The 23,024-nt window shown below is 39.6% G+C and overlaps 1 protein-coding gene across 2 annotated transcripts in view; it reads right to left on the reverse strand.

The window, feature by feature from the left end:
- Positions 1-10,241: 10,241 nt before the first annotated feature.
- Positions 10,242-23,024, reverse strand: part of Frk (fyn related Src family tyrosine kinase) — a 113,425-nt gene continuing 100,642 nt past the window's right edge. For both annotated transcript variants that reach the window (XM_010614049.1, XM_010614050.1), the window contains 6 exons: positions 22,608-22,771; positions 21,609-21,777; positions 17,216-17,374; positions 12,595-12,776; positions 11,370-11,535; positions 10,242-11,008 (listed from right to left, as the gene is read on the reverse strand). In XM_010614049.1, coding sequence (XP_010612351.1) covers positions 10,791-11,008; positions 11,370-11,535; positions 12,595-12,776; positions 17,216-17,374; positions 21,609-21,777; positions 22,608-22,771 — 1,058 coding nt within the window. In that variant the 3' untranslated portion in view covers positions 10,242-10,790. The remainder of the gene's footprint in view (positions 11,009-11,369; positions 11,536-12,594; positions 12,777-17,215; positions 17,375-21,608; positions 21,778-22,607; positions 22,772-23,024) is intronic.

Consider the following 23,024-nt stretch of genomic DNA (forward strand, 5'->3'; position numbering starts at 1 on the left):
TCCCTTGGGCTGCAGAGATGTATAAAATTATGATGAAGATCTGAGACCAAGATCACTTCAAAAAAAAAAAAAGTATCTCAGCAGGTGGCCACATGGGGAGATAAACACTAGCACTATACAATTCCCCCCCCTCAAAGGTCTAATATATCATAAGCACCTAAGGTTTAGGGGAAGATCCTCAGAAATAACTGAGACTTGTTTTCTGATATCTGGTGAGATGAAGGTTTTAAATAGACAATGTGTCATTTGGAAATTTGGTGTCCTACCAGAAGAGGCCCAGAACAACAAGATAACAGCAAAGCATGAGGCATTATTATAATTCTAGATTTCAAACTATATTCCAAAGTTATAGTGATAAAAATAATGCAGTACTGGCATAAAAACAGACAAGGGGATCAATAATCCCAGGCACATTTAGCCATCTGATACTTGACAAAAGGGCCAAAACATGTTGGAGAAACGATAGTCTCTTTAACACACAGTGCTGGGAAAACAGGTTATTTATATGCAGGAGAATGAGTCAAGACCACTATCTACCACCTTGTATTAAAATCAAATCAAAATGGATCAATGATGCAGCTGTTAAAACAAAAACACTTAATCTACTGGACAATAAAACACATAAAAACTCTTGAAGACACAGGCAAGGGCAAAGACTTACTGAACAATATCCCACTTACACCAGTGACACCAACAATCAACAAAAAATTTTAAATTAATAAGCTCCTGCATAGCAAAGAAAACAATCAACAAAATGAAAACACAATCTACAAAAATAATTTTTGCCAGCTACTCCCCGGAGGACTAATATCTGAAATGTATAAAGAACATAAAAATTAATAAAAATAGGCCATCAAAACAAAATACCCAATAAAAATGGGCAAATAAATGTCTCAGAAGAAGATGTACAAGTGGCCAGGGTGCATTAAAAATGTTAAGCATCTTCTGTCTTTAGAGGAATGCAAATAAAAACCACCCTGAGAATGGCTAAGCATCAAAAATTTTAAAAAACAGAAAATGCTGGCAAAGTTATGGTGAAAAGTGGTGGGAATATAAACTAATACAACCACTACAGACATCGACATGGAGATTCCTCAAAAACCTGAAAATAACAATCTCATTCCGCTATACCTCTTCTGGGAATCTTCCCAGAAGAATTAAGGACATCATATGACAGTACTACAACCATGCCCATGTTTATAGCACCATAACTCTCGGGTGCTAATTCTTGAAAGTAACCTGTATATCTAAAATGGATAAGAAAAAATGATACATACACAATACTACTCAGCCATAAAGATGGCTAAATTTGAGTCATTTGTAGGAAAATGGCTGTCCTTTGAGACCCAGCGAAATAAATCAGATAAAGGAAGTAAATACCATATGGCTTCTCTTAAATTAGAAATCCCAAGTACAAATAATTAAAAGAGCAAAGGAAAAGATAGAGTTTAGTATATACAGAGGAAGACCTTTCGGAGATGGGAAAGGAAAACAGAGACAGTGAGAGTGGAGAGAACAGAGGGGAAAAAGAAGTAAAAAGGGATTCAGATGTGACACGTGTATGTGCCAACTTGCACAATGTAGATGTTCATAAATAAATAAATGAATAAATTGAAATTTGGTGTTCTGATCTCTAGAAATAGAGACTGGAATGACAGCTGATTTCACACAAGACTGCTGTTCTCCCGTGGTAGAGTTCAGGAAGAGTCAGCCGTCCAACACTGGCATGGCAGCCTCCTTCGAACCAAGGATCCAGAAGTGACTTCCATCTCCCAGCTTTCTTTGTGATCTAAGGTGGATGCTGATTTTCAGGCTTAAAACATGCAAAATGAATAAAACAACATAGGGCCCATGCTATCTGCCTGTTCCTTCCAAGAAGTCCTACCAACTTTCTCTTACATTTCTATAGCGATTTCTAGCCAGCAAAGACACTAGGAAATGTCATCACTCAGACAGTTCTGCTGTTACAGGTGGGAAGCAGGACAGGGGAATGGCTACCAAATTGCAGCACACAGATAATAACTTCATTTTTATCTAGAAAACAAGGTAAAATGTGTGTAGGTAAATGAAATCAGTTTCAACACCCCATTCTGTCTCTCATGGCAGACTGCAAAGTTTAAAAAGCAGGATCTATTCCTCTATTCTTGATAATTTTAACCAAACATCTAGTCAGATATCTTCTATTCAGTAAGTAATCCATAAATCTACTGAATGACTGAATATAATAATTAACCAAAAAATGGAAAGTGTAAGTGAGCTTCGTGGTCTTTCAACCCACAGCGGCATTTAAAATTTACCTGATGTCTGAAGGTAGGGTGACAATCTTTAGTGCTGTTTCCTGCAGCTCGTGTTGGGGGACATTGTAGGATTGCATATGCAGTATTCTTTGGATTTGGGAGAATTAACACGATTGGGCCAACTCATGTTAACAAAAACTGACTCAGATATTTTCTGGGCCCAAAGATATAATTGCCACTGTGAGACCTACCAAAGCTCTCATCCCTACAGCCAGAGCAGCTGAAAACAACCGCTGGTGGTACTCCATCTGGCAAAGCTGACTGTCTTAGCCCTTTTCCCCTTCATGGAGACACAGTGCCAACACCTGCAATTTAAAAAGGAAAGGGTTAATTTATCTCACGGTATTGGGCGACTCAGCACTGGGTCAGTAAGCTCCAAGGAAGAAACCCCGTGGCAGAAGGGCATAGCGTAGCAAAGCGGCTTAGTTTGTGGCCACTGGAAAGTGAGCAGGGAAGGCAGCAGAGCAGAAGCAGCGTGGGACCATGGGACACAGTCAGGCCCACGCTGCCATGACCACCCAGACACATAGGCACAGACTGTCCCGATCTACTGGACGTTTCTTACTCCAGTGAAGCTGACAAATCAGAAATGATGGTCACAATTCACTCCTTCAACTTCACAGGCGAAAACAGCTCCTTAAATCACACCTAATCTTCAAATGAAAACAGCAAGTCCATAATTCTAACATAATACAACTATCTCACATGCAACCAGAAACACAGTAATTCCTATCCCAAAGTCTTAGTAGCTCCAGTACCTCTCAAAAATCCAGGCCCAAGTCTTCTGTGAGACTCAAAATGCAAACTCTTAGCTGTGTCTCACTGTTAAAACATACACAACACACACACACATACACACACACACACACACACACACACCCCACACACACACACTCAAATTAATCCCAAGATACAATGGCAAAGCTAAATGTTCTCATTCCAAAAGGGAGGGATTGGAAGATATAAAAACCAGAACAAAGTAAGCCCCAAGAACAGCAGGGCAAGCACTAAATCCTGCAGTTCCATATCCAGCATCTGAGACACATGGTGACAATATGTAAACTGCAAAGGACGTGGACGGCTGCAGCCCTGTGGCCTTCTAAGTTGCAGCCCAGGAAGTCTCTCTTGGGCTCGCTCCACTTATGACCTACAGCTTTCCTTGGTAGATACTCCACAGTCTTGGCATCTCAAACCTCCTGTGACCTCTACTACACCTTCAGCTTCATTCTCACACCTTCATGCACTGCCCTCCCAAGCCTTCCTCTGAAATGTAGGTAGGAGCCTCCTAGACCCCCACAACACTTGCATTCTGCTCTCAGCAAACGCAGTAGCCAGACCCCCTTGGACATGGATTTAGTGGCCTCTGAGTGCTTGAATAGCTGAGCACAGTGAAGTGAGTGCTGGGAAATTAATTCCCTAAAAGGCCCTTCTTGAGCAGGACCTCCACAGACTCTTTTCTCAAATGATACTTTTACACCATTTTATAATTCCCCAGGCCGTGACTCCATGTCCAACCCAGACATACCCAGGTGCCTTCTTCACTAATCTGCTAGGTGTTTTGTAACTCAGTGGATCTGGCAGTGACAGATGTAACTGACCTGCAGTGCTTGTGTGGCATACACGGTATCATATGCCTTGGGTTCACAGACTTGCTTTCCCTACCACAAAAATGACAACTCTTTGCAGTATAAATATTAAAGGATAGCATATGGAAGTATAAATGTTTTAAAGAGATGAATATCCTGCTGTTCTTCCTTTAAAGTACACTAATTTGGCTGACCAGTAGTTTTTTTCTCACTTTTTGAATCTCTAAGAAGGTATGAATTTTTAAATTTTAATTTTTTTTCTGAGACAGGGTCTCACTATGTAGTTGAGACTGACCTGGAACTCACTGTGTAGCCCAGGCTGGTCTCAAACTCACAGCCATCCTCCTGCCTCAGCCTTCCAAGTGCTGGGATTACAGGTGTGTGTCACCACACCTGGCCTTAAAATTTAAAAATTTTTAAAATATAATACATATACCTTTTACCCTGAAATTTTGCAGACCATAAAAAGCAAGAGTGACTTGGTTAGTACTGACTAGTTTTATCTTTCACAAACAATACAAACCCTGTATCTTGAAAAATCTCAAGAAATTGTTATGAGACATCATTTTGCCTTTTCCAAATAGAGTAGGTTTTTTTGCTTTTTAACCATTTTCCCTTAACATTCGATTTCGTGGTTATTATGTTCTATGACTTGAATCCCCTTTATGGCAATATATCCAAATGGACACTTAAGACATGGTTGCCCTTTTCTGAGAAAGCTTATTATCATCCATGAGAATGAAAAAGATGTTACATTGAACCGTAATGCTTTAGATGGCTAATGAATAAATTAACTGTCCAGGCAAGATGAGTAAATAGAAATTAGACATCTCTTTCCTTGTAACCTCATCTTATAACCCCTTTGTATATAGCACTATCTGAATGCTGCTTGAAGCTAAACTTGTAAAGACTCTGCAATTTGGGGTTTTTATCTAATTTTTACTCTCAAGTCTATTTCTAAATGTATAATAATTTGAGAGTTCTACCAACCTTATTACTTCAATATAAAAAGAAAAATATGGCAGAGTTCAATGGAGTAATGTAGCTAAAAACAGAGTGACACTGTGAAATTTAAAATGTTCCTGGGGTCACAGGATGAAGACTTACAGGTATTTCCGAATATCCCAGCTTGTTTATGGTTTTGTTTGTGCTTTACCTGACAGTTATTGGTTTTTTACATCATATTGTTTATACAGCAGAACTTCTTAATGATGTCAGGAAATACAAGAACTCAACATTTCCAGATGAGCCCACTGACAATTCCCAATACCCAGATGTAAAACCTTTTTTGGAGTGTTTGTTTGTTTTTGCTTTGTTTTGTTTTTGTTTTTTGAGACAGGATCTCACTATGTACTTGATACTGACCTGGAACTCACTATGTAGCCCAGACTGGTCTCGAACTCACAGCAATTCTCCTGCCTCAGCCTCCCAAGCGCTGGGATTACAGGCGTGTGCCACGATGCCCAGCTCCTATAGGTATTTTAAGAGCAACCTTCCTGATAGAACATGGAGATGCACTTTCCATAAGGTATTTGAATCATAGCCATTCCAATGCACACAACATGGCTTTGAAAATGAGCCTAGACATTTCCTCAGACACAGCCAGCAGCCCAGTGTGTGGCCCAGGCATGCGATGTCCAACTGCACCATTACACAACTGCCCACATGGCACGTTTGACTCCCCACGGAGCCGCAGCCGAGCCCTGCACCCTCCAGGATATTCCAGCTGGGTGTACCACATCCTTCCAAGGCGGTGATTTCCTTTAGGCCACTAGAGTTTGGGTCACTCATGGCTAGCTCACCGATGCATACACCACCACACTGGTGTGCAATGTGAGGAGAGCTAGTGAGGGGCCCAGCTTGGGATCTCCCCAGGGCGTGTTCCTTGGTGTCCCCTAAGGCTACCAGCTTCCATAGCCCTGCTTACACACTACTGCTGACCTTGATTCTGCCTTTATTTTTTGATGACAAAATATTCGGCTGCCCATGACTACTAGGAGTCAACTCTGCCTCTCTTGATCTTAGATAATGCAAACCTATTTCCTCCCTTACCTTCATTAAGGAGGCTTAATGGAATTTTAAATTTTTTCCTATTGCAAAAATTCTTCAGGTTTTTGCCCAAAGAGATTTGAAATGCCACATAAAATGATGGACTCACATTCCTCACCACCACCTCCAAATAACTGAATTACATAAATAAAACATTACATAAAAAGTGCCCTGCTACAATTTATGAGAAGTAAATTTAACAAGAGCTATCTCCTTGAAGGAAAATTCAACTTATCTTTTCCTGATGCTTTTATTCTATATAGAGAGGGAAATTTATGTCAGTTAAAAAAAAATCTATTACTGCTTCTCATAACGGAATCCATTATTTTTTTCCAAGATCCATCAGAGTAAAAACAAGAACAATAGATTGCTTTGACAGAAACTTGAACATAAATGTTCCCAAGAATCAAACACAGTAAGATAAATGAATTTCAGGTGGTATTCAAACAGAAAAGGATAATCTTTTTATATTTCAAATTCAGACATTCCTAAAAACTTTATCAGCTACTACAAAAAGGCAAATGTATAGTAGTTTAATTTTTACAATGAAATGGAAATAGTTTCATTTATTTCCCTATATATTCAAGTAGAATTGAACCTAAAGAAATGAACTCAGGAAAAGGATTTTTACCAGCTGGATATTTATAATCTATGACTTGATTGCATTGTACACAATGCCTTTACATACATAACTGAAGATACCCAGTCAACTTATTGAACATATTAATGTTAACTTTATCTCACAAGTATGTTCACTTCTGTAAGTGGTTCCATAATTTTTAGTGCTACATAACCCATTTAGTCAAAAGTCTTCAGAAAAATCGGAGTGTTTATGTACATACCTACCTAAGATGCACATGGAGAAAATAGGAGAAGAAATAGGAGATGAGGATAGAGGCAGGTATTTAAAATTAATTCTCACAGCTAATTCACCTCAGATAATTTTCCTAATGCATACCTACAGGATCTAGTACCTAATTGCATGCAGATAATCCAATCTCTCCACTTGTCTCCAGGGAAGGTAACTGTGATTATTAATCCTTATTGTCATCTTGACTGGCTTGGAGCTGTGTAGATTAGTAATGCACAAGTCTGAGTGTATCTGGGTGGGTCATGAAGGCAGGACCTTGGGGTCTATGTCTGGTCCTAGCCCCTTCCTCTCTGGTGATGTTTCTCTTTTTCTGCTTCCAGACTGCCACGAATTAATGAGCTTTGTTTCACCATGCCCTGCTTGCATGACGTTCCTGCCTTGGAGCCAGCCAACAAATGGACCAAGTCCTCTGAAACTGTGGGTCAAATAAATTTCCTCACCTTTAAGTTGTTAAATATTTTTTTCAGCGTTGGAAAATGTGACCAATAGAGAGAATTGGTAGTGAAACTGGTATTATTACTGGGATATACCACACCACGTACTTCAGAAATCTTTGGAACTGGTTTGCAGGAGGTATTGAAAAGGTCTGGAGATATAGGACAGAAAGCCCTAGCAGACTATGATCAGAGCCTGATGGGATTGTTCTGGTCAGAACACAGAATACCAGAAAGCTAATAAAAATGCAAACATATACACCAGGTACGTGAAGTTTCAGATGGGGACTCTACTGGAAATTTCACTGGAAGCCATGCTTGCTATTGTCTGGCAGATGCACTTATCTTCATTTTCCTCGTGACCTGAGGTTTTGCAGGAGGGTGTTTATGGGCTATGGAGTGATTGATATAACAGAGGAAATTTCACAGCAGTCCAACATTAAGACCATGGCATGGGTACTGCTGGCTGCTTTTAGCCAAATTTATGTTGAGAATTAGGAGCAAAAAGTAGAGCAGAAGTAGTTGAAAAAGTTACATTTTGGTCCAAAAGGAACCACATGTAAACTTGGGGCTAAGGAGGTGTGCTTGTTGAAGATATTAATGACATTAAAAATAAGTACTTTGAACTGGGTGGAAGAGAGAGATGCAGCCATTACAGGGTCAAAAGTCCCAAAGTATGATTCTTCCATTTGAAAAGAGTCCCTGGGGCCCCATCTCAAGAAGGACCTCATGATTCACATCATGGTACTCAGCCATTCAAGCACACAAAGCTACAGTAACCAGAGTCCAAGGAGGCCTGGCAACTGCTTGCACTGGTGGTAAACTTTTTCTTTGTTCATGTGATGCTTGTTTTACTGGCATGCAGAATGCAAGTGTTATAGAATCATGGAGGCTTTCACCTAGATTCCAAGGGAAGGCCTGTGAGGTCAGGTAATCTGCCCAAGAGGAAAATACTTAAAGATATGGGAATGAAGCCAAGGGTACCATGGGAACCCTAGGAAGTAGAAAATGTCAGGAACATAAAGTCTTCAGAAGAAAACTATAGGTGATGACCACTGCAGCCCAAGAGAGAGAGGTTATATGAGCTGCAACCAATAAGACCACACAGGTGGGTTCATCCAAGCACTCTGGAACTCACCTCTTACCACTGTGTGCCCTGGATGCTGGATACATGGCCACAGAATTTAACACTGCCCTTGCTTTCATCCTGTTCACTTCTACCTCCCAATAGCACTCCCTTAAGGAATGGGAATATTTTCCTTGAAAGATTGCATATGGGAGTTAAGTAACTTGCTCTATCATTGTTACCAGTGTTTACAGGTAAGGATTTTCCTTGAGTCTCAAAGGAAACCTTGGAGTTGCATTTTTGAGCAGTGGTGAAACTTTTGAGACTTTGGGGAAGGAATCTGTTTTCAGGTATACAGGACAGTTGCATCATGTTAGAAAGAATTATGATCTTGCTATTGTCTGTTTTAGAAAATTATGGCTTAAGATGTTTTTGAGTATCAAGGTGACGAGCAGCAGAATAGAATAGCTAAATTTAGTTGTCACCCTGCTTGGGACTATCTAGGGAATTAGGAAGGCACATTTTGGCAACTGCCTCGGTGCATCATAGAGGTGTGACCTGGAGTCTATATCTGGTCCTGGCCCTTTCCTCTCTCACACTGTTTCCTGCTGTGATTCCAGACCACCATGATCTAATCAGCTTTTCTCTGCCATGTTCTTCCCCTGTGATGTTTCTGTCTTGGACCCAGCCAACCAATAGACTGAATCTTCTGAAACCAAGAGCCAAGTTAAACCTCTCCTCCTCTAAATTGCAGGTGTCAGGTATTGTTTCTAGCAGTAGGGAATCTGACCAATGCATGAACATTCCTGGTTTCAGTGGCAGACCTTCTTCTAAGCCAATCAACACTGAGCATTCACACTATGGTATTCCTGGTTGAGCTGGATATGTAACTCAAAGTTTACCTAAGCAAAAACCATGACAGTGACTTTCATGCAAGCTTGCAATGAAGGTTTCACATTTCTTCTGCTGGATAAGCCAAAGAGAAAAATGAGTCCCAGTTGCCACTGCCAGCCTCTGTGACCATGAAAATGAGAACAATGCTAATGCCAGGGGGATGGTTAGGGAGGACTTGCTTCATTGAGCTATGAATGGTATCTTGTGTCTCAAGCCCTCCCTCCTTCTATCTGACAGTTAACAGATTTGTAAGATGTAATCCCAGTTACTTGGGAGGCAGAGGCAGGAGGATCAATTTGAGACCAATTTGGGCAACATAACTAGACCCATCTCAGAAAAAAAAAAAGGAAAGGGGAAAGGAGTTTACAGATATGTTGTCTTTCCCACTTTAAATGAGGGTGTCTTTTTAGATGTGCTCTTCTCTTTAAAAGAAAGATGAGGGAATATACTCAAAATAACATGTGTTCTCATGGCTTGCTTCACTTGTGTTTCTACGCATCAAAAGATCTTTCATATGTGTTTAACTTCAAAGCTACCCTGGAGAAGTATTGCTAGCCATCTAACAAAACAGAATTTGATGTACCCATTGTTTAAGATGGCAGTAACATTATTACCAAGGGTAATATAAATTTAAGATAATGAAAACCTTCTTGTCCTATTAGTCCAAAAAAATGCAATTTTATAACCAAATTCAGTCATTACTCCTAACCTCTAGATCTGAAATAGAGCTAGATTGGCTTTCTAGTTAATTTAAACTGGCCTTTATGCCAAGGGTATGTTTTAATTACACAGAAGCCCATAACAATCCTACCATTCTGATCTTATTTTCCTAAACTAAGACTCATTTCTCAGACTTTGTGGGATTTCAGATATTTCTTCCATATTTCTATACAGAATTTATCAGCTTTGCAACCTGATTCTTAAAATTAACAGATTAAAACTAATGTAGACGATTCTCAAATGACACATACTGAGGTACAGAAAAATTCCATCATTTCCTTCTACAAAAGGAAAAAAATTTTAATTTTTTTCTCAACAGCTGCTTCATGTTTCTTATATATAGGAAAAATATGTGCAATTACTTCAAGTGCAATCGAGTCATTTACCATGGCTTTGCCACCATTGCAGTTACAGGATATTTTTAAAAAATATTTTTCCCAAAGCACAGATCCTGCTGTGCAGCAAACCAATCAGTTTCCTTCATAATAACAGCCTGATGGGATTTGCAATCCAAGGGATAATGAATAACCAGCCTAATTACTAAACAGGAAAATGCTATACCGTCACTGAGCAAAAATTGACTATCCTGTTAATTCTTTTGATCAGCATTCAAAACAATAAATAGAAATATAAGAAAAAGTAACTTCACTTAATGTGTGTGATTTTACCATGCAGTGAGAAAATGATACATCATCTTGAACTGGCCTACAGTATTTCCCTGTCAATAAAATTCATATGTAGTATTATTTTAATAATGCATGACCAAATTTACCCTATCACATGAATATGTCAAGATAAACTGATTTTTGCATTTGCTACTGATTGTATTTCTAGACTGATTATTGCATTTTTAGTTTCTTCATTATTTCTTCTTCAGCATTCATTTATGAAGTTATCTGTTTCTGAATATGATAAGTCTGTATCAAAATAGTTCTCAAGTTTCAGACATAGTTTCTCAAACGTTGGCCGTTCCTTGGGTTCTGCATTCCAGCACTCCAACATGATGCTGTAGAATTGCTCAGGACAGTTGGAAGGTTGTGGGAGTCTATAGTTTTGACTCAACATCTGAACTACTTCAGCACCTGTCTTGCCTGAAAATAAAGAAAAGAGAAAGATCAAGTCTTCAATTCATACATACTTACACCCCTGGTTACAAAACAAATTATTTTCCTTGGTGAAGCCATGAGATCTATCATCCCCTTCCCAGCGACTAAACAAATTCCTGCAGTGAGTGATATCTGTAAGATTGAAATTCAAGAAAAAAGGAGAGGGAAGCCATAAAGCACCTCATTAATGCAAATTAACGTCATCAAATTTTATCTGCCAAGCTCCCCCAGGTTCCTGGTACAGCCAGTGCCATCAGTCTGCCCTCTAAGTCTGGCAGCACGGTTAGAGCCACGCCTAAGTACATGGCCTGCAGCAAAAAGGCCCTCCTCAGAACCAATTACTCACCACTATAAGGCATTCTGCCATAAGTAATTATTTCGTAAAGAAGAATTCCAAATGACCACACATCGGACTTAATGTTAAATTTATTACTACGAATGGCTTCAGGCGCAGTCCACTTCACCGGCAGCTTTATTTCTTGTTTCTGTTCATAGATGTCTTCATTTCCTGCCTGTTAATGCATTAAGGGTTCAAGCCAAGTTAAGGCAATTTTTTTTTTTTGCTCCATCTTCATTCATTTATAACCAGTCTCACATTAAAATTTAGAAAGGAAATATTTAAAATAATAATTGATAATTCCAGTAGCAAATTCTGAATCTGACACAGAAGACTAAAAACTCTGGGAGGTCATTAATGAAACATGACCTGAGAGCCTACTACGTGTTGAGAACAGCACTGGAAGCAGCATTTCGTTGTGTATAAGGAAATTCACACACGATTCTTCTTTATGTCTGATCCTTAGCATATTTTTATAAAATGAATGGAAAGCTTCTGTTCTTTGACTTACTGAGGGTACCGAATGACTGTGATAATTACCATGTACCCACTAGCTAATGCTGAAAAGTGGAACTGCAACTGTTTAAATTAATAGATCACCTCGCTGTTGTAATGAATTTACAAAAAGATGATGACTCATGAGGATCAGAAGGAGATCCCCTGTTATGTTTCATGCCCCATATTCTTATTTTTAGGGGCACAACATGATCATTTGAAGTTAAGTTCAGAGATAAATAACTCATATTGTGTCTTTATGTTAGTATCTTTTGGACTGATGTCACAAAATGGGCTGGGCAGGGGATTGCAAAGCCAAAGACTACTGTAGAATTCTGCAGTGTGTGGCTTGGTCTGACACTTCGTGAGCAAATTCAGTAAGGTCACCACCCCAAGGCATGACGTCTCGTGGGAAGGCAGGGAGAGTGACCCTAAGTAGCTGTTGTAAGGGAGGCAGAAACAAACAGAGGCCACAAGTGCTAAATGAAAAGTAGAACAGAAATGCAATCACTATTTTAATGACATACATTTCATTGTCATTGATCATTGTTTTCTCTAGGATTTTTCCTCCTCAGTGAAGAACAGAAATAGGAAGGCAGCCGGTCTGTAAGGTCTTGGGCTACTTCAAATGGTACATGAACCACAGAATGTGAAAAAAATATGTTTTAAAGAATCTCTTGGTCTATGTATCTGTTAAGCTTTTAACCTGTTACGGAAACTAACTCCAAATTATATCTACCTTGAAGACTCTTGCAAGTCCAAAGTCTCCCACTTTGTAGACATTGTGTTCACCAACGAGAACATTTCTGGCAGCCAGGTCCCTGTGGATGTAGTTCCGGGACTCCAGGTAGGCCATTCCTGAAGCTACCTGTGCTGCCATGTCCACCTGTTGGCTCAGGTGGATTTTTGACCCAGCATCAACTAAGGGATAAGAGAAAATGGGAGATACATTTTGGAAAATATTTGAACAGTTGAAATTAATTCGGAGAATTTTTCTTCATCGGCTGTTGATGGAATTCTCCACCACGGCCCTGACCGTCTGAGAAAGAAGCACAGGTATCCTATAAACCAAACATGGTTCTGATTGTCAGAGAGTCCAGTTATTACCATTCCTCAAAAGTAAATCTCACAGACTCATTTCTTGAGTGTTACTTCAGTGTTTCTGGATTTCTTTGAAACATTGCATAGCTTGTTTTAATCATCAAGCCAAAGACTCACCCTAATTTGCATGGCTGAACTAATGAAAAGTTTTTGTTTCCTCATCAGAATTTTTTGTTTCAAACCTCCTAAGAAAAATTAAGCTTGTCTGAGTAGTTATGAAATGTGTTTACTGCATTTGTAACACCAAGCTTAATACAATTTTTAAAACATCCTTTTCTTGGCCTATTATTCTTATAGCACTTTGCATATCTTAGGTACAGACATGCCTTTAATTGGCAGCAATTCGCTGCTCATCCTGCAGAACTACGAAAAACATTGATGGGATAAGATCACTTTGAATCATTAGCAAACTCGAGGAGTGCTGGTTTGTGGAAACTATCTCTAATGGGGTACATAACATATGTCATCCCTGGGTAGCATCCTCAGATTTCTGTGGAATTAAAAAAGCATCACATAAACCCATACTATTATCATCCCTGTGTGAGTAACACACATTACTACATAGACTCCATCAGAGTTATGGTCATGAAGCAGAGACACAGCCTTGACTTGAAGGGAAACTATAGTACAGAGCTGAGAAGACTGTTTGGTTTGGAACTGGCATCAGACTTGCGATCAAACTGATGCCTCATATTTCTATGTGACCTTGCTCTAACTGCTTGCCACACTTGTATCCCAGTTTCCTTTTCTGTCTAGTGATAACAGGAACCACCTTATAGTACTAGTTGCTAAAATGAAGGTCAAAACATATTAATGTATGTCAAACACTTAAAACAATATCTGCTACCAAGAACTCAATACATCCTAGCCTTTAGTATTATCACTGATTCTACAATAGTCAGTCTTGATTGTCAACTCCAGAAGATTAGTAAAGCACATTTCTGGATGTGTCTGGTTGAGATGCAGGTGTGTGACATGGGGCTATATCTGGCCCCAGCCCCTTCTTCTTGGCTATATTCCTGAGCACCTCTTCTCCTCAAATATCAAATACAACAATGAATCCTACTACAGTTGCTATAAAAGGCTTTTATGGCAACACAGCACTGGAGGCAATTGGATGATCTGCATTTTCTGTCCTGAAGAGTGCAGTGGCCGAGGAGCTGCCTAAACAAGCCTCATGTCTAATGAGACCAGCAGCTTCCTTTTATTGATGCTGCCCATCCTGTTGCCTTTTCATTTGCTCACTCTAAAGAAGCAAGATTCCAAGTTATAAGGGACCAGATGCAGGAAAGCATAGGGCATGCTCCAGCCAACAACCAGCAGCAAGCTGGCGTCCTCAATCCAAAGGCTTAGGCGGAGCCACATGTCAAATTGCTGTAAAGATTCACAAATCCATGACAGTTCATCTCTGCAGCAAAAAGAACTTTATTTCATTTACATTCATTCTATCACAAAAGAGTTTTTCAGTTTAGTTATAGTTACCATGTGGCATATTTAAGTGGCCAATTCATTTTAAGATAATTTTATTGAATTTACAGCTCATAATTAGAATGCCATTGCATATGGCAAATGTGCATTCATTAGTTCTTCTGGCTGCCTTGTTAAAGTTACCCAGGATGGCCTAATCCAAAAGATGACAGGGTTTGTACTCAGCCTTGAGTAAAGCTCATCAATGAGCCACAGAAAACCCAATGCCAGCTATTTTGCAAAGTTGCTCTTCTCAACTGGCTCTTCTCAAGCTGATACCAAGAGTCTCCAATCTACCTTGACTTGAGACCGACCCCAGTCTTTTAAGGTAGGGATGGCCTGACTCAATCTGTTAAGTCAGTCAACAAACAATTAGTGCATAAGTTCTATGTGCCAGACATGGCTCTAATGCTACAACAAAGAAAAATCCCTGCCCTCATGGAGTTGTATTTAGAAGATATTAAAAATGAGCTAAATAAAGAAGTCATACAGTATAAGATGATTCAAGTAAGGAGAGAAAGCCAAATGGAAAGAAGATTATGAAGAATCAGTAAAAGGAGACTAAATTTTAGAACTTGATAGCTGACCAGTGAAAAATTCTCTGGATGAAAACATCTAAGCATCTTACTTTCAGGAAGTAAGGGGTGAGCACATGGATAGATAGGAGGGGTGTGGAGGCAAAAGAAATCATAGATGCAAAGGACTCAGGTAAAAGCAGACCTATAGGGCCGGAAGAATAACAAAGAATGCCAGTGTGGTAACACAGGGTGAGCAAGAGGAAAGATGCAGGAATGAGGCCAGTGAAGTAAGGTAGAACCAGCTGTGGGAGGCTAGAGGAGTTAAACAGAAAAAAAATAAAACACAGGAGTTTTTCAAGGCTTTAAACTGAGGAGAAACAGTTTAATGCTCTGATTTACATCTTAACTGGATCTCTCCAGCTATTGTGCTAAGAAAAGACTAAACAGGCAAGAAGCAAAAGAGCGAGTGAAGTCGCCTCCCCAGTGAAGATGCCACTACAGAACCCAGGCCACAGTCGGAATGGCTTGAACCTGGGTGGGAATCTGCGAAGAGAAGAATCAATGGCCCCATGTCAGAGGATGGCCACTGGGGTTTCCCGGATAGGCAAATGTGGGTGTGAGTAGAGGCAATCCCGGCCAAGAGAGCAGAGTGCAAGGATGCGGCCAGCTCTGCATGTGACGTTCTGACCTGTCTACCTGGTCATCCTACTGCTCTCAGGTTCACCTGACAGATGGAGCCAGCAGTCACGTGGAGAGTTCAGCAAGGCAGGTGGGTGTGTTACTCCAAAGTAAGGAAGTGAAGAAAGTTGGGGACCATTGATACATAAACAGTGAAACAACAAGACTGGGTAAAATTAGCAAGGAAACTAATTGTACTGTGAAAGAGCCCTGGAAACTTTCAAAATGTTGAGAAGTCTGGGATCTGAGGAAAATCGTGTAGATGGAAAAACTAATAACAAAGGAGAGGAGGCACAGAGTGAAGAGTCTTGGTGGCCAGATACGCTGCATCTATGAAACACCTGATACGTCCAAATACTGGGAGTTGTTCCAGATGACCCAAAGTCACTCTTGGACTCTGTTCTGGGCCTACGGCCAAAGGAACCAATGGCCACTTTCGGCCAGGTAACATATTCTGAGGCTGTTGAATTTAATACCCTAGGGGAGGCAACTAAGTATGATTTTGTTTTCAACAGCATTTAATACATCATAGCATGTTCTCCTTTTCATTTTATTTAGAATTTGGAATTACAAGATTCATGAGTCACTCTGAATCAGAGAATAATTTTATCATTGTAAAATCTTTGTACTGTTACTCTTAACTTCCTTTACTTTTCTATATTCTATCAATCCCATGCTGACATCGTAAGAAATTATAGAAAAAGGTCCATTTTCCAAGCATGAATTATTCTCTCAGTGTTTGACCTCAACTTCTTTGAACAGCTTGCTTAATGCTTTTTATTTTATTGTTTATTATATAATTAATTTGTAGTGAACATCAGAGTTTCATAATGCCCTAATACCCTTGTCTTCTTTGTCTGCAGGAAGCAGATGAAGGAGCAAAGTAATAGTATAGTTCTGCTATTGTCTGAAAATTTTAATATTGCCTATATTGGAAGTTGTTTTGTTATTGTTGTTGTTTTGTTTTTTTTTTTTGTACCAGGGATCAAACTCAGGACCTTGCACTTGCGAGGCAGGCAGCAGAACCACCGAGCTAAATCCTCGGCCCATCAGTGGAAGTATTTTAAAACACTAACAAGTACAGTACTAGCAAATACTGGAAAAAAAGCCTAGGCTACTTTCTTTAAAAGTATTCCAGGGGCCAGGGATTTAGCTCAGCGGTTTGGTGGGCTCCCTTGCAAGCACAAAGACCCGAGTTCAATCCCCAGTACCAAAAAAAAAAAGTATTCCATATCCTCAAATTCTGAAAAATACTGGTCCATGACTATGTTCAATTACTTTAGCAGGAAACAAAGCATCATGCAAAATAACCATTCATTAATTTTCCACATTCCATTTAAGTACTCTGATAGGCTTACTGTGATAGGCTTGTTGTGTGCTCATCACTGCACAAATAGCTTTCCTCTCTTTGAGTGCACAGAACATATCCTAGTAAGTAGTAGTTGGGAAACTCCACGTTACAAAGTTCATTCTCACAGATACACTTGGTAAATATCCCTCTGATTCCAGATGGCTTGCTAAATTGACATTTATAGGACTGCTAACCTAAATTTCTCCATTTATATTTTTCTTCCTCTTATTAAGTCTTTAGCTTACTTTGGAGATATTCATGTAGACTTCCATGTCTCATCAATTCTGTAATAATATAAATTGGATCTTCTAAAGTGCAAACAGCATAAAGCTGGATAAGCTTTGGATGTCTTAGGCTCTTCATTATCTGTGCCTCCCTCAGAAAGTCGTTTGGATCCATTGAACCTGAAACAAAAAGAGGAGGAAATCACTGTGTCATTGCGGCACCGCTATCCTTTCCGCGGACTGGTGGGAATCACACTAATGTAAGAGCATTGGTGTCACAAATCTTCAAAGTTATTAAAGAATGGAATCGGTTCAGCCGGGGCAACCTAATTACCAGGTATGCTATTGCTTCAGGGGTGTGCAGTTTACGTGTCATGGCCCACAGATGAAGAGCCGTTGATTCAGGTCCATAAGAAGAATGGAGAGAAAAGGCACAGCTGACAGTCTAATTGATAAAACAAGGCAAGTATCTTAGGAACACAAAGAAAAGACATTCGGTCAGCATGAACACCAGAGGACAGTGAATGTTTAATTACTTCAGCCCGAGCTGGTCCTCTGGATCCAGGGAAGATGAATAGCACTGTCCTTGGTGCCCACTGTGGGAACAGCGGAAAAACAATCCTAAAATAATGACATTCTGCAATATTTGTGTCTTTAATTCTGCAGAAACACAGAAACAGGTCAAGTAGAAAAGATTCAAGGGCCATTCCCAAAACTAAGGGTTTTTTCTCCTACATCAGTTTTATTTTTAACATGAAACTGATATTCAACATTTACTTCTGTATTCTCAGCTTCTGTCATCAGAGCCCTAACCAAATGGTAAGGGAGACAGCGTCAGAGCCTATTTTGAGGACTGATATACAATTAAACTGTGTTTAAGTAGTTCAACTCTGATTTACCATTCCAAGTACCAAGTAGCTAATATCAAATAACATCTAAAAGAGGGGTTTTACGGTCATCCGTAATTTTTAATTCATAGATTTATTTTAGAATACGATGTTCCAGAAGCATTAGTCCTTGCACATCTTAGTATTCACTGAGGATAGCAAATATCCCTCCACTGACCACCCCAGTCACCATCCTCTCCAGTGGACGTCTTCACAGCAGACACCAGACCCAGGCATCAATGAGCTCTGGCAGTCTAAGGCAGCACTGGGATTTGTTTGTTCATGTGAAGTTACAAAGATATGGCCAATAGATTACATCATTTAAAACACTACTGTCATCTGCTGTTTAAGAGTCTAGAAGCTCCATACGTAGGTCCCATCACACTATGGATTCTGCACAAATTTCAGCTCTGCTATCAGCCCTTGTAGGATCTAAGCAGTTATCAAGCTGCTCTGAATTTAGATTTCTTCATCTGGAAAGTATCACTAATAGTCCTATTGGCATCCTAAAATCATCATCTGAATAACAGCAATGCCTGGCACGTATGTATTCAATGGCTGCTGGTTACTATTTGCATTATTTTTAATAGGCATACTTTTGGGAAACCAAACAGCTCAACTGTGCTTTTTCATTGACTGAGAAGGGGCAAGGTCTTAAAGAGAAAGAAAAAATAAAACCAGCCTATTCTCTTTTCTACCAAATTTTCCTGAGTTCCATCAATTCTAACTCTGCTACTGGTTTACTCTGCATAATCAAATAGGATTAAAACTTAGAATCATGATAGAAAAATGTAGCTGAGCATATAGAGGCATCTAAAGCATAAGAAAGGACTTTGTTCTTGGCTATCTGGTCTGTGATCAAATATGGACATAGGATGACCTTCCCTCTTTCAAAACTATGACTGATGAACTTCCAGTGACAACAGCAATTATGATCACCAGTCAGACAACTGATGCAGGATACTTAAATTATTCCCAAGTCAGACTATCAGAGAAGCTGAAACAGTGATGGGTCAGTGCCCCGGCAGGTGAAGGCTGTTCAGTTCCTCTTGGCTCTGCTAGTTGTAGCTGACCAACTGCAGAAGAAGAGAGACCCACCAGTAATCCAACATTAAATATTCATCTTCCCTGTCAAAACTACTGTAGGAGTTTATTTCAGGCTCATCATTATTGCACGGTAGTCTGCTAAGCAAAATAGCTGCTAAGATTGATTAATGGCCTCAATGAAGGGAAGATATTTAAACACTCTACAAAGCTGTTTGCTGCTATTAAACAGTAAATCAGTAAGTGTTGGAAAGAAAACTACTGGGCTTCTGTGTGTGTGTGTGTGTGTGTGTGTGTGTGTGTGTGTGTGTGTAAGAAATATGATTTCTGTTCTTTTTCGACCCCAAGGAGGCCTTCCTTAGAGACCACCTGTTTGGAAGGATAGCTCTCTGCTTCTTTTTGGAAAACAATGATTATTCTGGAGAAAAATTTTCTTAACTGTCAACCAGTTTGGGATTTAAAAACATATCTACATGATGAGTGCAAAAATCTCAGGTGCTGACTACAGACTGTCCTCCCTTGGAATGGTCATATGGTGTCAGACTTCTTAAAAAGCATCTCTGGACTGTTTCATCTAGGGAGTTGGCACTTCTATCAGTAGCCACATGGACCCCCACATTTATTAAGAACTCCTGCAGATACTTCATGCACATGACCTAAATCTGACCTCATAAATTCCTAAAAGCAGGAAGTATTGTAATTCACATTTCCAAATGAGAGGGTTCAGAAAGGTTAATAAATGTTCACAGTCACAAAGGACAGGGCCACATTTGAATTCAGGGTTCTTTTACACCTAACTCTATGTTCTTACCACAGTGGAAATCAATATGGAGATGCCTCAAAGAACTAGGATTAGAGGTCCCACTGGACCCAGCTATCCCCCTGCTGGGTATCTTCACCAAAGAATTAAAATCATCATACCACTGTGAAATATGCTCACCCATGTTCATAGCAGCACAGTAATAGCTAAAACTTGGAAACTCTATGTTCTTAATTTTTCCTCCACAAGATTGCAACATTTTCAGTTCACAGCACATTTTTTTTTAATGCCTCATACCAAAACACATCCTTTTCCTACTTGGTTAGATCCACACCAGAATTTGTCCTTAAAAGCTCTGAAAAAGTAGTACAGGTTAGTTTCATTCTTAGCCACAGTTACTTGCTAACGTGATAAAAGCAGCTACTGGGCACTGCAAACTTCTCAAGTCTTGGAATTAGAATGAGCACAGCCACCCTCATTTCCAAGTCCATGTTGATTTTGTGTGCATCCTGCAGTTGACCACAGCACTTGTCAAACACCCAGTGTCACAAAACTAGGATCAAGAGAAGGAATGGGACATGGTCTAAAGCTAAAATTGCAAACTACTCCAAGGTAGCAATTTGTGTCACATCTAAGATGTTGACCTCAAAGTTTTTACACGTCCCAGCATTCACTGCGGTTCCCCTGTGTACCTCGGCACGTGGTTTGGGAGCACACTGCCAGTCAGGTTAATTTCTGGCACTAGTGGAACTGCCAAGTCTGGGCTCAGTAAGTAATGGCGATCCAGAAGAGAAGCCTAGAGACCTATGCTCATTATTCTTAGCCATGCTATCAGAAGCAGATATGAAGCTGCCAGCCTAGTGCTACCTTTGACAGAATGTCCCTTCCAAGGGGCATGACAACAGTGACAGGTACAGGTTAAAATCCCAACAACAGCAGCTACTGAATTTTTACTAATAATATTCTGTATTAGTCACTTACTATGAACCACGCACTATGTAAAGCATTTCTACTAATTACTTAATTAATCTTCATAATAACTCTGCTAATTTGGCCTTATTAATATTTCCATTTTACAAATGATAAAACTGAAACACAGAGTGGTTAAAACATTTGCTCAAGATTAAACGAATAGTAAAACTTCGGAAAGTTACTTAACCTCTCTAAACCTCTCTAAATCCTTACCCCACATTTAACACAGAGGGAATCACCTGGCTTACTGAATGTCAATTTTAGTACATTTTTCCTTACTACCACAGGGACAATGGAGAAGGGAAAAATTAGTTCCTGTATTTTTAAATACGAGGACTTTTAGGTGAGTCATTTACCATTTCTGCATCTACAATTTAGTGTGTAAAAAAATAGTTAGGCCCTGAATAGGATCAACATGACATTTGAGTTTTTTAAGTATTTTTAGTATTTTTTTAACCAAGGCCAGGAGCAAAGGGGGCAAGAGGCATTGGAATACAGAAGACAAAGATTAGAGAAGAAATGTAGCACTGGGCTCTCGATCAGGAAGATTTTACAATTAGCTGAACCAAAGCACATCCTTGCCTTGATATGTTAGAGCCTGTCCACAGGTCACGGAACCCCGGGTGGACAGAATGATGGCAACACCTGCTGGCCACCAGCAAAGGCTGCCCTTCCGCATCCTGGGAATTTGCAGTGCAAAACTGGGCTCATACAAAGCAGCATATTCTGTTAACCTTCGAAATCCTCCCACCTGGTTTTAATGTTTTCACAGCTACTGGTGTAGTGTTGTTCCACAGGCCTTCCCAGACTTCGCCAAACTGACCGGATCCCAGTCGCTTCAGAAGCTGCACGGAGCTGCGCTCTATCTCCCACTGGTCCACAGTTTTATAGGACAGATCAAAAGGAGTTGGGACCTGTATCTGTTGGACAGAATAATGAGCACACTTATTAAAAAAAGAAAGGTAGATTTAACATTTTTGCTGAAATGAAGACTCTGGGTATTATTTATGGGAAATACTGCTTTTAAAACAAAATACTGTAAATTATATATTAATTACTATAAAAATGGAAAACTATTGCGGGAGGCTCTGCACTGCTAATGCATTAACCTGATCCTCCCACAGTCACGTGGCTTGATGTCTGTCCCGTTCTGGACCCAGCACCACCCTCATACAGGTCTACAGTGACTTCTCTCTGCCTCTCACCTTGGCCCCACCCCAATTTTAAGACCGGGCAGAAGTGCCACTCACTCACAAGTCCTCCTCAAACTTGTGGGATGTAGTACCTATCATATGGTTCGTATTACTTTTGTAAAAGAACATTTTTTCAAGCTCATTTTCTAATTCTTCATTTGTTCACACATTCCTTCATGCCTTCTTCAATAAACAAATATTTTAGCATTAACTAAGGGTCATTAAGAGTACCAAAAGGTAAGGCCCCTTTCTCCCCAGAGTGCCTGGTCAGAGAAGAAACAGTATCTGCCATACTATATCTGTTATAACTACTACACTTCACTGTGAGGGCCCAAAATCAGCCAAACGCAGTTCATAAATTAGTGAGGATATATCTTCCAGTAAATTTATATTAAATAATTAAATATGGGACCATATTGGCCCATGAACCACAATTTGCCCATTTATGGTCTAAATCAAATGACAACTTTTTTTTTCCTGAACTGAGATTACATGACAAATATTGGAAAGGAAAAGTTAACTTCAAAATAAATGAATACAGCTTGGATATAGCTCACCTTTAAGCATGGTTTTTCCAGCCTGACACACAGGCCATCGCTTGTCTTAGTGTAATAGCTCACAAGTTCATTCAAAGTAGAAAATGTTTTTCTCCGGGTAAGAAAAAAGCCTCCTTCATCCAGTCTTTTAATTCTGTAGTGTTTCACATCTCCTTCATATAAAACTGAAACCCAAATAAGTGCTGTTAATAAACTTCTTCCCAAAGCCAAGCAGATTTACTTAATTTGTGGTGATTTTTCAATGCATGAAGCGAAATTTTCACAAAATTCTGTATATATCTCAACTTTTTCTCAGAAAAGGCTTAAGAAATTTTACAAAACATACAAAGTCCAAGAGGATAAGAAAAAAGAATTGGAAGATTGGAAGACTGTACTGAAGGAAATATAAGGTAACGATAAAGGAATGAGGTTAGCACT

This window comes from Fukomys damarensis, unplaced genomic scaffold, assembly GCF_012274545.1.
Source record: "Fukomys damarensis isolate Sample0158 unplaced genomic scaffold, DMR_v1.0_HiC HiC_scaffold_14, whole genome shotgun sequence".
NCBI lineage: Eukaryota > Metazoa > Chordata > Mammalia > Rodentia > Bathyergidae > Fukomys > Fukomys damarensis.